Source organism: Eurypyga helias, unplaced genomic scaffold (genome assembly GCF_000690775.1).
Source record: "Eurypyga helias isolate BGI_N326 unplaced genomic scaffold, ASM69077v1 scaffold32274, whole genome shotgun sequence".
In the NCBI taxonomy this organism is placed as follows: domain Eukaryota; kingdom Metazoa; phylum Chordata; class Aves; order Eurypygiformes; family Eurypygidae; genus Eurypyga; species Eurypyga helias.
Window position 1 is genome coordinate 1 of NW_010246117.1, and position 12,825 is coordinate 12,825.

Here is a 12,825-nt window from a genome sequence, read left to right on the forward strand (position 1 = left end):
GCAGGACCTTGCATTTGGCCTTGTAAGAGAATTTTAACAACAATGTTCTTCAGCAAAACACCGGCTTTCATGTGATATGGATTCTCAAGGAGGCCAAGCAGTAATCAGCAGGCAAGGTGTAATCAGGAGTTAAAGCAATTAATGTTAACAATTGAAGTAAAAAACCTACCCTGAGTAGATTAAAACCAAAAATATTTTCATACTTGTTTCTAGTTAATAGGAAGAGATACAAGAGAGGAAAGAGGGAAAAAAAACTTCAGGTTGGCTTTTTTTTTTTTTCCCCCTCACTGAACCAGCAAGAAAAGTGAGACACCTACAAAACTCTGTTAACAACATTTTAAGTCAGTCAGATTGTCATCAAAAGGAATTGTTTTTCCATTTTGAATGATGACTGCAAAGAGACTGGAAAATTTCCCCAAAACAAACCAAATAAAACACAAAAAGGTTTGCTGTATAAAATTCTTATTTTTCTTCTGGCCCAACAGGAGCACAAGACAGTCGGGTCCCAGAACACTGTGTGCCTGGAATGAATTAAGTGAAGCAAATGGAAATCTCACATGGGCAGCACTGAAGGGTCAACTCCAGACTGAAAGAATGTAACCTTATTTTAAAAATAAATGCCTCTTGGGTGAAAAGAGAGTAGACAAGGGAGTAGAATGACTTGACTTGATACGTACTGAAATTATGCCTAGCGGAGCCTAGTCTGGGGAAAACTGAGCTGTTCAGCTTGATTTTCCATCTTGTGGAGTCAATGGCACTTTGCTCCATAAGGATGCCACTTACGCCAGTATTACTGAACATTGCCAAGTACTGGCAACTCTACAGACTAGCACAAAGCTGAAAAAACAGAATAGTTTCAACACTGGGAGTCAGTACAGAATTATGGTTGAAAATAAAAACACAAAACCATGAGGAAAATATAATCTGAGCAAGAAATTTGCCTCACGCTTCATCTTTCAACAGATTACAATGCCTTTAAAATTGCACACCAATTTATTTACTCTCTGGTCCTAACCAGTCACTGTGTTCTATCTTCCTTTAACAGAAACCTCTATGAAAATGTAATGAAATCTAATGAAATCCATGGTTGGTTGAAGACATTTAAACATTTCTCGACAAACTAATGGATACATATAAATCAGAAAGAGTAGTGATTCTCAGTCATTTGCGAACAACAGATATTTACAATAGCATTACACACAGAACAATAACCTATTATTCAGGCAAAGCTGAATGGAGCAGCAGTAATCCTCCTATTACATTTGTAGAAAGGGAAAAAAATAAATGTTACAGTACCTCTATCTTCAAGTGGATTGCTAGCAAGGTTAATCGTATGGAGGCCTGAGTTGGGATTATGGGCTAGGGCACTGGCTAGTTTCTGTGCAAAATCCCTGCAAGAAAAGAAGATACTCCTGTTATCATCTGTATCAACAGCACATTCAGAGGCTCAAAAATGTTGAGAGACTATTAGGCAGAAGTGGCACATCCTACTGCAGGGCAGAAACTGATTCTTCACAGATTTAAATAGTGCTTATCTGGCTAATTTGCAATCTTTCAAAGCAGGCATTTTAATATTTATTTATTCGGTGCTCTAAGAGACTGAAGGGAACTCTGTCAAACCACAAACTGGTTTTGATAAAGATCTGAACATATAAAGTAAGAGTTACTTAAAACTCAAGCTCATCTTCCATCACCTCCTTGCCACACATGGGTGAGAATGTATACATCCCCCTTTACTTGCAAGCCGACCCCCTCACTTTCAGCAGCTCGCTACCAACAGTCACTCAAACAGATGGGCTTTGCAGCATATCCAGAAGGCCAACAAACCCGGAGTATTTCTGACCTTGTAAGAGAGCAGGAATAATGCTCTCAAAGAATAAGAGCACACTGATGAGTGTTCTTTGCTTGCTGCTTGCTACAGTGAGCAGCATCAAAGCACATAACCGGCTGAACCACAGTCTTAGCTGTATCTCCCAAGAGAGATGGTGCTCTATCAATTCTATAATGCTCACACCAGCCAGGCCAGGTAACACAAAGACCCTTGAGCTACCTTTAACCGACTGCGGCAGGCAGCTGTAGCAGCACGATCTACCTCTCTTTCAAACCCACTTGAGAGGCAAGTGAACACTGCCCCATCTCAGAGGGTTTTGCTGCAGCTGGACTACCACCATCGATAGCACTAAGTTCAAAGCCACCTTGGGTTTTCCTACACAATGGAGACATGTTCCTTGCATTAAGTCAGAAGGCTGTTGGCTGTTATCAGCTGTAAGACAAATCATCAAGCCTGTGCTTCATGTATGAAGGGACGAGCCCTACGGTGTGCTTTTGTTAAACTGAGGCTATCATTTCAATGTTCTTATTTCACCTAGGCTAGACACAGAGGTAGAAATAAAAAATGCCTTGAGCTTCCTTCACACAGTTTCCTTCCCTCTCTGTCTTGAAGTACATTATCCTACCTTACATATGCCAGTGGTGAGGAATAACCAGCTACATTGTTAGAAGAGTGATAACACTGCCCCCTTAGCTCGGGATAGATCCTGCCTACTGTGAAACTAGTAGATCAGCCTGTGTGCTGAGAACTGCAGTGGAGGTGGCATCCTCTTCTCTGGCAAATATGGAGACTTGTCGAGGCAACAGCCTCAATAGCTTTGGGTTATCTGTTTTTGCAAGGTATACTTGAGCACAGAGATGTTCCAGGGAAGTTTAGTTTCCCTTTGAAACCCTATGTCTTTAGACAGACCCCTGGAGCTAGACAACAGGTTCCAGCACTGCAAATGTACGATGATGGGCTGCCTTTAGGAAAAAGCGTATTCTTTTCCTAAAATACAAGCAGCATGTGAATACAAACGCTCAACGAAAAGAAATTCTGGGCTTGAATCTCTGCCACCTGACAGGCCTCAGGGTATCCTGTTTTGCTACCAGATGCTGCTGCAGAAGATTACGTATCTCCTGTAGATCCTTGGTTACATTTGCCAACACTCTGCAGATACCCTCCAGCGTTTCAAATGGCACTAGATGTCTGTGCTTAGGCAACTGAATCAAGCTCCTTATGTCCAGCCAAGGAAAATGAGGTTTTGAGTAAAAAAAACAAAAACCAAAACAAAAACCCCAAAACCCAAACAAAACACTCCTTCTTCATGGGGAGTTTCTTCCTCTTGTTTTATCCTTAACAGGCTCTTGTCATTACAGTATTCTGCCTACACCTCCAGGCTTGTTTATAAAGTCTGCTCCAGCTTTTGTCACCAATATAGGCAGGATCACCAGAAATTTTTGGACAGCTGGGGGGTGTGTGAGCTACTTAACAAAGGCACAGGGAATCGACTGGCACCAGAAAGCATTGGATTACCTCCATAGGGTGCATGGGGCTCCGAGGCTCATTTCGGATAAAAATAATACAACCTCCCCATTCCCTGTGCAGCCTCTACCATAAACAGAGGCACCTGGGCGCTACTTACTGGGCAACATTCCTTCCTCTCCTTTGTCTACTCTTTGCTTCAAGTCCTAAAATTTATTATTTTTTTTTGTTTTGCTGCACACTTCGTGAACAGTGCATGCAATGTAAGCCTTACACTTCCTATAAAGCATCAAACATGTTCTCTTTGCAGTGCACGGCCATGCTTGCCCCAGTGGAGTACATTCAGGTTTGGAGGTAAAGCCCAAAAAAAAAAAAAGGACTCAATTATCACCAAGAGTAAAAATACCACAGAGCTGGAAATGAAAACCAAAAAAATTCCTCAAGGTCTGTCTAGACAATATCCCTGTAACAGTAAAAAAGGGGATATGTGTGGAAGGAACTGACACTGTTAGGTCTAAAGGCATTCAGAGCCCCCCCTGCAGGTGAAGATGGGATGCTCTAGGGACCAGTGGCAGGGACATCTGCTGTTCCCCTCTGCCATACCTGACTACTCCTTTCGGAACAGGGCTGCAAAGGATGGGGCGGAGGGCGGTAAGGACATTCTGCCTGCCATCTTTCAGAGAGTAAGCAAGCTCAATAGATAGATGATTTTCAGCAGCTCCTTCAAACTTCCCTTTGCAGACTGAAAAGTCTTGTAGTTTCATGGAAATGAATATTGTGGTTATCACACATTGTCCCACTTCTCTAAAACCCCTCAGGGATGTAACTCTCTTCTCAAGCTCATTTGTTCAGGTCACCCTGAATGAGTCTCCTTTCCCTGAAATTTGGATATCACCTACTTCATTTAACACACCAAAACATTAGTGTCTGTTGTATGAATGATAAACACCCAACATAATCTAGACTGCACCCTTTACAACTGTTAAAGAAATAGCAATGGGGATAAAATTTTCAAAGAACATCTAAACTGGCACAAATCTTATCAAAAACAGGGTTTTCACTTGACATCCCGTTTTCCCCACAGCCAAGTCCTTCCTTAGACCTGGGTCCTTACAACTACTACTGCATAATAGTTTGGTGTCTCATCAGCTGGGAGGATGACAAGTGGTTTTGGGGTCATGGCCCAAACCAAATCACAGATATGAGGGGCTGGAGATAGAAAAGAACGGAATCATCTTAAACTGTCTCTGCTGCAGGAAGAAATACGCTCTTGCAGCTGCCCAGGTTATTTCTCAAAGCATTGTTCACGGTAGCTCTTTCTTAACCCTGGTTTGGCATTCTGTCACAGCTCATTAGAAATGACTGGTCTGTAAGCTGTGTGAAGGAAGATACCCCATAACAACAGGATTTCCTCCTGGCAAGCAGATATGATAACTGGCAAGATTGACAAATGTGTCCTTGACAAAAACAGACAGACAATGCTGATCAGAGCAGATACACACCAAGGCAAAATGCCAAACACTCTGCATGTAGATGGAAACATGAAAACCAGAGTCACAGGTTGATTAGCTGTCAAGTCCTGTTAAAACTGAGAACAGTTAATCCAGCCATGGTAAGTTAAGGTAGGCATTGTGCAAACATAGTCAATGTATTTTTCATATTAATGATAATCACTGGATTTCATGGCACATATTGCAAGAAAATAATATAAAAATCAGGTGCTTATGTTTGAATGACAGCTATTAAAGGCAGTGCACTGGTGATCAGAAAGTTTGGGTGTAATTCCAAACCCCACATCAAGTTTCCTATGTCATTTAGATAATTTTCTTTTAAAGGTATTTCAGTGCAAAACCCATTTTAAAAAGGGGAAAAGACCCAAACAATGGAAGAGGAGACAATGTAAAGCACTCCAAGTATTTTCCCTGTGCTTGTTTCCCTTCCTTACTTGTAAATCTGAATAGTGTTCTGATTCTCCCACCTTTCCATTGGTTGGGGTTTTTTTGTTTGTTTGGGGTTTTTTTGTTGTTGTTTTTAATTAACATAATAGCTCATCAGCACTACAGTTTATCTGGTCTACGTGTTCTTGGACACTACCCTAACACTAAACCAAGTAACAATTACTTCCAACTGGGCTAATTTGTAACTTCAATTTTGCCTCTATTTCCTGTGAATGGGAAAAAAAGAAAAAAAAAAAAAGCAAATACCTAGTAACTACAACTTACTGTACGTAAAACATATGAAAGGATTAAATTGTATAGCTTATCTCTATATACCTTTCTTTTAAGGCTATGGCAAGGCATCAAACTGAATTATCTACTTTCTTGCTTCTTTTTAAAAGTTGCTAATGTAGATGTCCTGTTATATCTGAGCAGACTGCAATTCACAGTAGAGATAAAACCAGCTCTTCTTGGGAATGAAACAATAATCTGTTATGCAAGATGGAATAATACACTACTTTTCTACAAAATCTCAAACACTGGGTTTTAAATGATTAAAAGGTGTTCGTGCTTCTACTGGCAACCATATTTGGAGAGGAACACTGTGAGTTGGTACAGGGTTTTATGCCCTTATCCGATCCATTTTGCTCAACCCAAGTCTCCAGGCAGAACCTTAGAAACCATCAGTTTAAAGGGATTTCTTGGACATACAGAACAATCTGAAAAACCTGAGGACAAGTTTGTGACTACAGGCTCCTCAGAACAAGATGGACATAGAGCACGAGGTTTCTTTAATGCTTATTCTGGCTAGCACACATCACACATCCTTTTTGCTGTGAGTAAGCAGTCACTAATGCAACATTTCAAAGGAACTACTTACGTTCTAAGCCCGGCATTCTCTAATACCAGTTCTTCCAATCGATTGGACCTACTCACCACTCGCAGTATCTGCTCACAGACATCAGTGGACTGCCACAAAAAAGACAAAACAGTGTTAAAGAACACAAACGTGGAACAGACGGTTACTGAGTTATAAGCACTACATCATAATGGGATCCAGGCTGTGATCAGCTTTTTGTCATACACAGATAGCAAGTGAGAATGCCAGGAACATCCCAGAGAGAGTCAGATGTTGACAAGAGGACTGCTGGAAAAGACTCAGGGAAGTGAGAGGCAGACTAGAAGTGAGTCATTTATGAAGCAGGCCACGTAATCATAGGGGGCAGAATTTTTACAATTATAAAAAAAAGAAAAATAATATAATGAAAAACCCAAACCCTGTGACTCAGAAAAAATGCTCACTTAATTTTTAAAGAAGTCTTGTTAATATGCATGCTAATCCTTCAGAAGAAAGTGGTAACCAGTGCAAAGCAGAACTAAGCCTGACCAGGAATGACAAGTAACACAGAAAAAGATGTTATAAGGCAGATAAGAAAACCTCAAGAGCAAAAGCACTCTAGCTACAGATCCTCCAAAGACTAAAGACTAGTGCTTAAGGGTCAGTGTGTTTCAGTATGAATTCTCCCAACCAACCTACACAGATGTAAATCTCATCTCATGATCTTACTGTTGTTGGATTCTAGAATTTGCATGGACATTTGCAAGTAACATGAACAAAACACGGAAACAAAAGAGTTTGTTTGCTGTGCTCATTCAGATAAGAGAGATAAAACCTTAATGATTCAAAAGCCATACAGTGAACTCTGCACCTCATCACCTTTTATTATAATCTTTTATTTTGCCTTCTGGATTTGCCTTTTGTTGTTTTTCCCCACAGCACGCACTAACCAACATTCACGCAAAGTCCAAAGCTGAGTTTCAGTTATGATCACAAAGTGCTGAAACTATTCTGTTATCCACCTTTAAAAACAATGTGACATTCATACCTGGGACATCTGTGTCTCTAATGACAGTCTGATGTTTTCTAGGATTTTTTAAATTATAAACTAATTGAGTCTCGTAAAAACAAAAAAAACCCTGATCTACCACAAACAAAATCTTATCAAACCTTTACATAATAAAGGTGACATTTTTTTCTGAAGACACTCAACTCAGGCATCTCCCCTATTCTATCTTTGCCTTCCATATTTCAATAATTCAGAATATTATCACAAATGCCTCCACAACAGTGTGATGGCAAGTGGAAAATTTCATGCACATACTATAAAAACACTATGGATTCCATCAATCAAACACAATGTCAGAGTGGGATTCATGAAGTACAAAGCATTCAATGGCCTCTGGATATGTCTGACCTCATACTGACCCTCGGCAGAGTTCCTATGGCACAGATTTACTGTCCAACAATTTATGTTTTCCTGATAGTTTTGACTAAAAATGGAATGAGCGTAAGAATTTTGTTTGTTTGTGGGTTTTTTTAAGGTTGACAAAGTTTATTTGTTTCCCACAGAAACATTGCTAAGAATTCCAAAAAATATCATGTAGAAATATCTCAGGTAGATAATACGGCCAGTTCTTGTTCTAAGCAAACTACACCAGCCAGTCTTCCAACTAAGCAAACTATCTCATTTCACTGAAGCAGAAACTGCTTAACTGCATTGTAGCTTTTAACAAGGGTGATTGTAACAGCAACCTACAACAGGATTAAAAATACCTCCAGTTTTAGTGTGTGCATAATTTCGAGTAAGATGTCCCAGCAAGAAAGAAAAGGTTTTTTTGCCTACTCTTCTTCCAAGTATCACATAAGCCAGTTTCTACTCAATCTTCATCGAAAATGATAGCTTAGGAATGCAATGAGAGCATTTTCAGATGAACAACACCGCATCAATTTAAACAAGATGAGACTCAACATTTTTAAGGACATAAGCTTCTGGATGTGAGTGTGAAAGCAATTTCTCAAACCACTAACTCCACCTGGGACTATACATTGTCAAGTTTAGAAGAATTAGTATATTCTGATATATTTAAAAAGTCATCTAATTACTGATTTTCTTGGCCTTTTCTTCAGGAGCCCAACTCGCTTAAATTTGCCCCCTTTCTGCTTTTCCGAAGAAAAAATGATGTGGAATAATATCAGTGTCACACATCACTACATATTTATTACTACCCAGGGGTTGGCTTCAGACATTCATCAAGTTGCAATGAAAATTCAGAGAAAAACCCTTCTTTATATGTGAGAATCCTGATATTTTCTTTCCACTTCCAAAAAGCAACTGAGATTTCTTGCTGCTTTAGAGTTTGTTTCCTGTTTAATCACCCAACATTGTTTGAGGAGCTAGCAACACCTCATGAAGTAGTTTTACAGGCTACTGTTATTGCCCATCAAAGTTTTGAAACTTTATTCACTTAAATTTTTGATAAGACCTGACTTTCAGCAGTGTTTCTATGGCATGAATTAACTATCCAACAGTTTATATTTTCCTGATATGATTAAGGGGAAAAAATAAAATAAAATTCAACAGATTGCCCAGTTGCACTTTCCTGAAAAAGTTCACCTTGAAAAATCTAATAGCAACCTCTAAAACACAGCACAGCCTGGTAGGAGCAGGTACACTGTTTCAATTTATTACTTACTAATTTCAGATCCTTGGAGGACAGCTTTGTAAACCACTGATTATACTCCAGAGCAGCAACTATAGGTATTAAGTCTCTAGAAAAAGAAAAAAACTTTTACACACATTTCGCATAACTGTCAGCTTTGGTCATTTGAAACAATCTCTTAAGTATTCTTCCATATCTAATTCCCACTGCTTTTGCAATGCTAAGTGCCTAACAAACTCATTACAGAAATCTCTACATTCTAAAAAATGAAGCACCACCAGCAGTTGTGTGTCTTTCCAGTATTTTAATATAAATTTTTGATTGGCCAACTGACATAAATTCTAGCATGAATTTTTAAACCAGGAATTTGTCTGGGCTGCCATTCCTACTTTTAGCATTACTTTTTCTTCAGGATGTGACATATTTAAGTTTCTTAATCACCTCTAATTATAATTGAGCATGACACTAAAAAGCTTTTTGGCACTCTGATGATTTAATATAATTCCATGACTGAATGCTGCTAGAGAACACCTCGTTGTCTCATCCTTACAGTTAAATTCCCCCAGGAAGCAGAAGACCTGCAAAAGGATAATGTGACTTTCAGCACAAACCCTCCTTAATTGTAAAAGGGATTTCACAATTCAAATTCTAAATTATTCCCATCTCCTTCATTCCAATCCTCTTTAATGTGATCTGCTCTCCCTCTGTTAAGTTTCTGCAGGAACAGACGTTGATCAATGTCATGGCCTTACGCTACCCCCCAGCAGAATCATTCATCAAGCACACCATTTAGCAGCACAGCACTTGGACCATTTTGACACCATGTATTAAGTACGTCTATACACCTACGCTGGGACTTTACAAATCCCTCATCTTTCTAATGCAACAAAGAGCTGTAAAATAGGTGAACTTAGCTGACTAGCAAAATATTGCCATTCCAGCCTCAGCTTTTGCAGGGAGAAATTTAGAAGCATTGGTTTTTATAAGCTGGTCCCACACTCCGAGCATTTTTGTTCAGGACACACGCAGGCAGGCACAGATATGCACTAAACACGCAGCACCCTTCTCCCCTTTTCTCTGCCTTCTTCCTCTCCTCCATGAACGTTCAGACACGTCAGGGTGGTTGTTAAACACTGTAAAAAAGCCACGGTACAAGGCAACATCATATGGACAGACTATATTGGGAACTGCAGCTGCTAGATTTGGAAGTACAAGCCCATCACTAAGGTAACAGTAAGAAGGTGCAGCGTTTTGTAGCTAAGGACCGTAGCCTACCAACGGCAAACCTCATGCAAAATAGACCGTATTCACACTCCTGCAGAGGAACTAGTGTGTGATGCCCATCAAGGATTAAGCCCATTTTCCATCTTCTTTACAGCACATATCAAGTATCACGGTGAATTCATTTCCACCAGCACAGCGGAGTCTTATCAGCTTCATGAACTTTATAGATTTATTTCCGTCCACCACATTATTTCTGTTCCTACATACACGCTTTGTATCTATGTAACACAGTAACTGACTAGTGAAATGTTAGAGGGGGAACAAACCAACCCAGATGTACTTTCCCTCTTAGACTGGGCAGAAATCATGGAATCACAGAATGGTTTGGGTTGGAAAGGACCTAAAAGATCATCTGGTTCCAACCCCCCTGCCATGGGCAGGGACACCTTCCACTAGACCAGGTTGCTCAAAGCCTCATCCAGCCTGGCCTTGAACACTTCCAGGGGAACCTTGCTATGGAGTAAGGAATGTCAACATAGAAGTTTGTTCCTCCTTCACTTTCCCCTGGAGTATCAGTAAGCAGGTAATGAATTAGAAGCTTTGATGTCCCTCTTGACAGTGCCCTTGCCTTGGAAGTAGAATGAACATAAGAGTCATTTTTTGGGCGTAATTTTGCTTTATGAACCCAGTGGTCACCTGCCAGCCGCAGGTGGTGGTGAATGCCACAGGGTAGACATCAGACAGGCTGACAGTACCACCATCACACTGGTAGGGCAGAGCTGCTGGTGCTGTGGACCACCAGCCCCAAAGGAGCATAAGGCATGACCAGCAGATGTATTTCAGCTGTCAACAGCAGCCCAGCTCCTCCGAAGGAACAGCAGGACAAAGATTGGGGATCACTGACTGCAAGCATTTAGGCCACCAGGGAGCTGGAAAGCCATCTTGGAGGGCTGGCAAGAGCTCAGTGGCTTCTGGGCAGGAGAGTGGCTGCAGGCAGAACTTGCCTGAGGCCATCCCTTTCTCCCCTCTCCTCCCCAGACCTGGGAGGGAAATGCTGAAGGACAGGGCGTGCTCAGAATTAGCAGAAAAACCATCACACTTTCAAGAAGTTAAAGAAATATTGCCGCAGCAGGACAGGAGTATTTTGAAACAAATTGACCCAGCTGATTTGCAGGTTCTCATTTTTAAATGGTTCAGACCTCTGCAGTATTGTTCAAACCCTGGACAAGCAGAGATACTGTCACACTTCAGGAACACCAGCTGCTAACCCACACATTCCCCCATTCCTCCCCACATGCTTAAAGACAGTGGAACCTCTGCTCATTCTCAGTAACCTTACCATCCAGACACTTCGCTTTATCAGATTCTACTGACTGATTTTAAGGAGAAAATATATAGTTTAGTCTCTTTTTTCATTTTGTTCAGATTTTTGAAGGTCCTTCTGACTAATGAGGGTCCTTTAGGAATTTAGCGCTAATCCTTCTCTTGCTTGGAGCTTGCCTAACCTCAGTGCACTCATTATTGAGTTCTCCTTTACAGAATTACATATTGTTTTATTCTATTAAATTCCAGATGCAGTACTAAAAATGATCTGAATTCTTTCACAATACAGTATGAAACAACAGTAACAGCCATTTCCAAAAGCAAGGCCTTCTCATAACTTCTCATAACTTGCCTTCACTGAGTTATATTGAGTAGCTTATATTCATTAGTTTACCATCCAGAATAAAGTAAGATTTAAAGAATGTAAATCTGTGCCATCTTCAAATGTGAACAGATTCTGCTGTTCTGGAATGCAGAAAATCTCTCCAAGTTTCAACAACAGTCAAGCTTCACTAATGCCTTTGCATTTTTTCAACATTTTTGTCCCCCAGTATATTTAAGATGGCAACAAACCTAAACAGTGCAAAGAATAAATTAACCAATCACGTTTTTCTGACAATTTTTTGAATGTTCAAATATGCTAAAACATATGGTACACAGATGAAAATCATGCTACTGAGTTAAATAAACCCTGTTCACTTTGAGTCTTTTTCTTTGTTTGTTAAACAATTATACGGTTCACAGCACAACATAACTTCAGATAAAACCTCAGAAGTCACGTTCCCAAGTGGCAAGCCACGCTATGCACTCTAAGTGTGAGACGCTCTGGGAACTTAAATTCATCTATAATTCATGCCATCTTATGTTGACCTCTAACAGAAATGCTTTACTAGGAAAAAACATGAGTTGTTTACTTTTGCAATGCCTAGCCCCTGTATCTACAGAACTTGTGTACCCATTCTACCTCCCTTCAGAGCTACTCCACAACACGAAGTACATAGTTTCAGAAACCCCAATAATTAGGTGGACAAGACATACAACAGTCTCTCAAGACCCAAAGCATGATGGCATATTGTTAATTTATAGCATCCTCACTGTACTAAATATATCACAAAACACTCACATACATTCTTGAAATGACTGGGATCTCAGATCCCAACTTGTATTTTTAATGAATAACGTAAGGTTTTGGCGTCCTAAAAAATTTAGTTTTCTTGAAATTTCAATCCAAAACCTTTTTCTCAGTTCAGTCCTCAGCTCTCATCACAAGACAGATTCCATGGCATGTAAATGGCTTCAAAACTGTTTTGAATCTTTGGACTTACATAATCATGAGACATTAAATAAAGTCTTCTATTAACAACACTTTTCCCCACTGATGTCAATTTTGTAATGTGTACTTCAATGAAAAGCTTCTGTGAAGCAACATATCCATTATAGTTTTCCAAAAGTCCAACTCATTTGCACCAGCTGAGATATTCTAATTACTTAAAACACTTTTATCTACTCTTTCCTAAGAGTAAGGAAATGATATCTGTGTGGGAT

The 12,825-nt window shown here is 39.9% G+C and overlaps 1 protein-coding gene across 1 annotated transcript; it reads right to left on the reverse strand.

Annotated features, from left to right (window-relative positions):
- Positions 1-1,260: 1,260 nt before the first annotated feature.
- LOC104508604 (leucine-rich repeat-containing protein 16A-like) lies at positions 1,261-8,842 on the reverse strand (the record flags this gene model as incomplete). Its single annotated transcript, XM_010150291.1, has 3 exons — positions 1,261-1,391; positions 6,113-6,201; positions 8,767-8,842. Coding segments are annotated over 3 exons (296 nt in total), but the record flags the coding sequence as incomplete, so codon positions are not given.
- Positions 8,843-12,825: the final 3,983 nt, after the last annotated feature.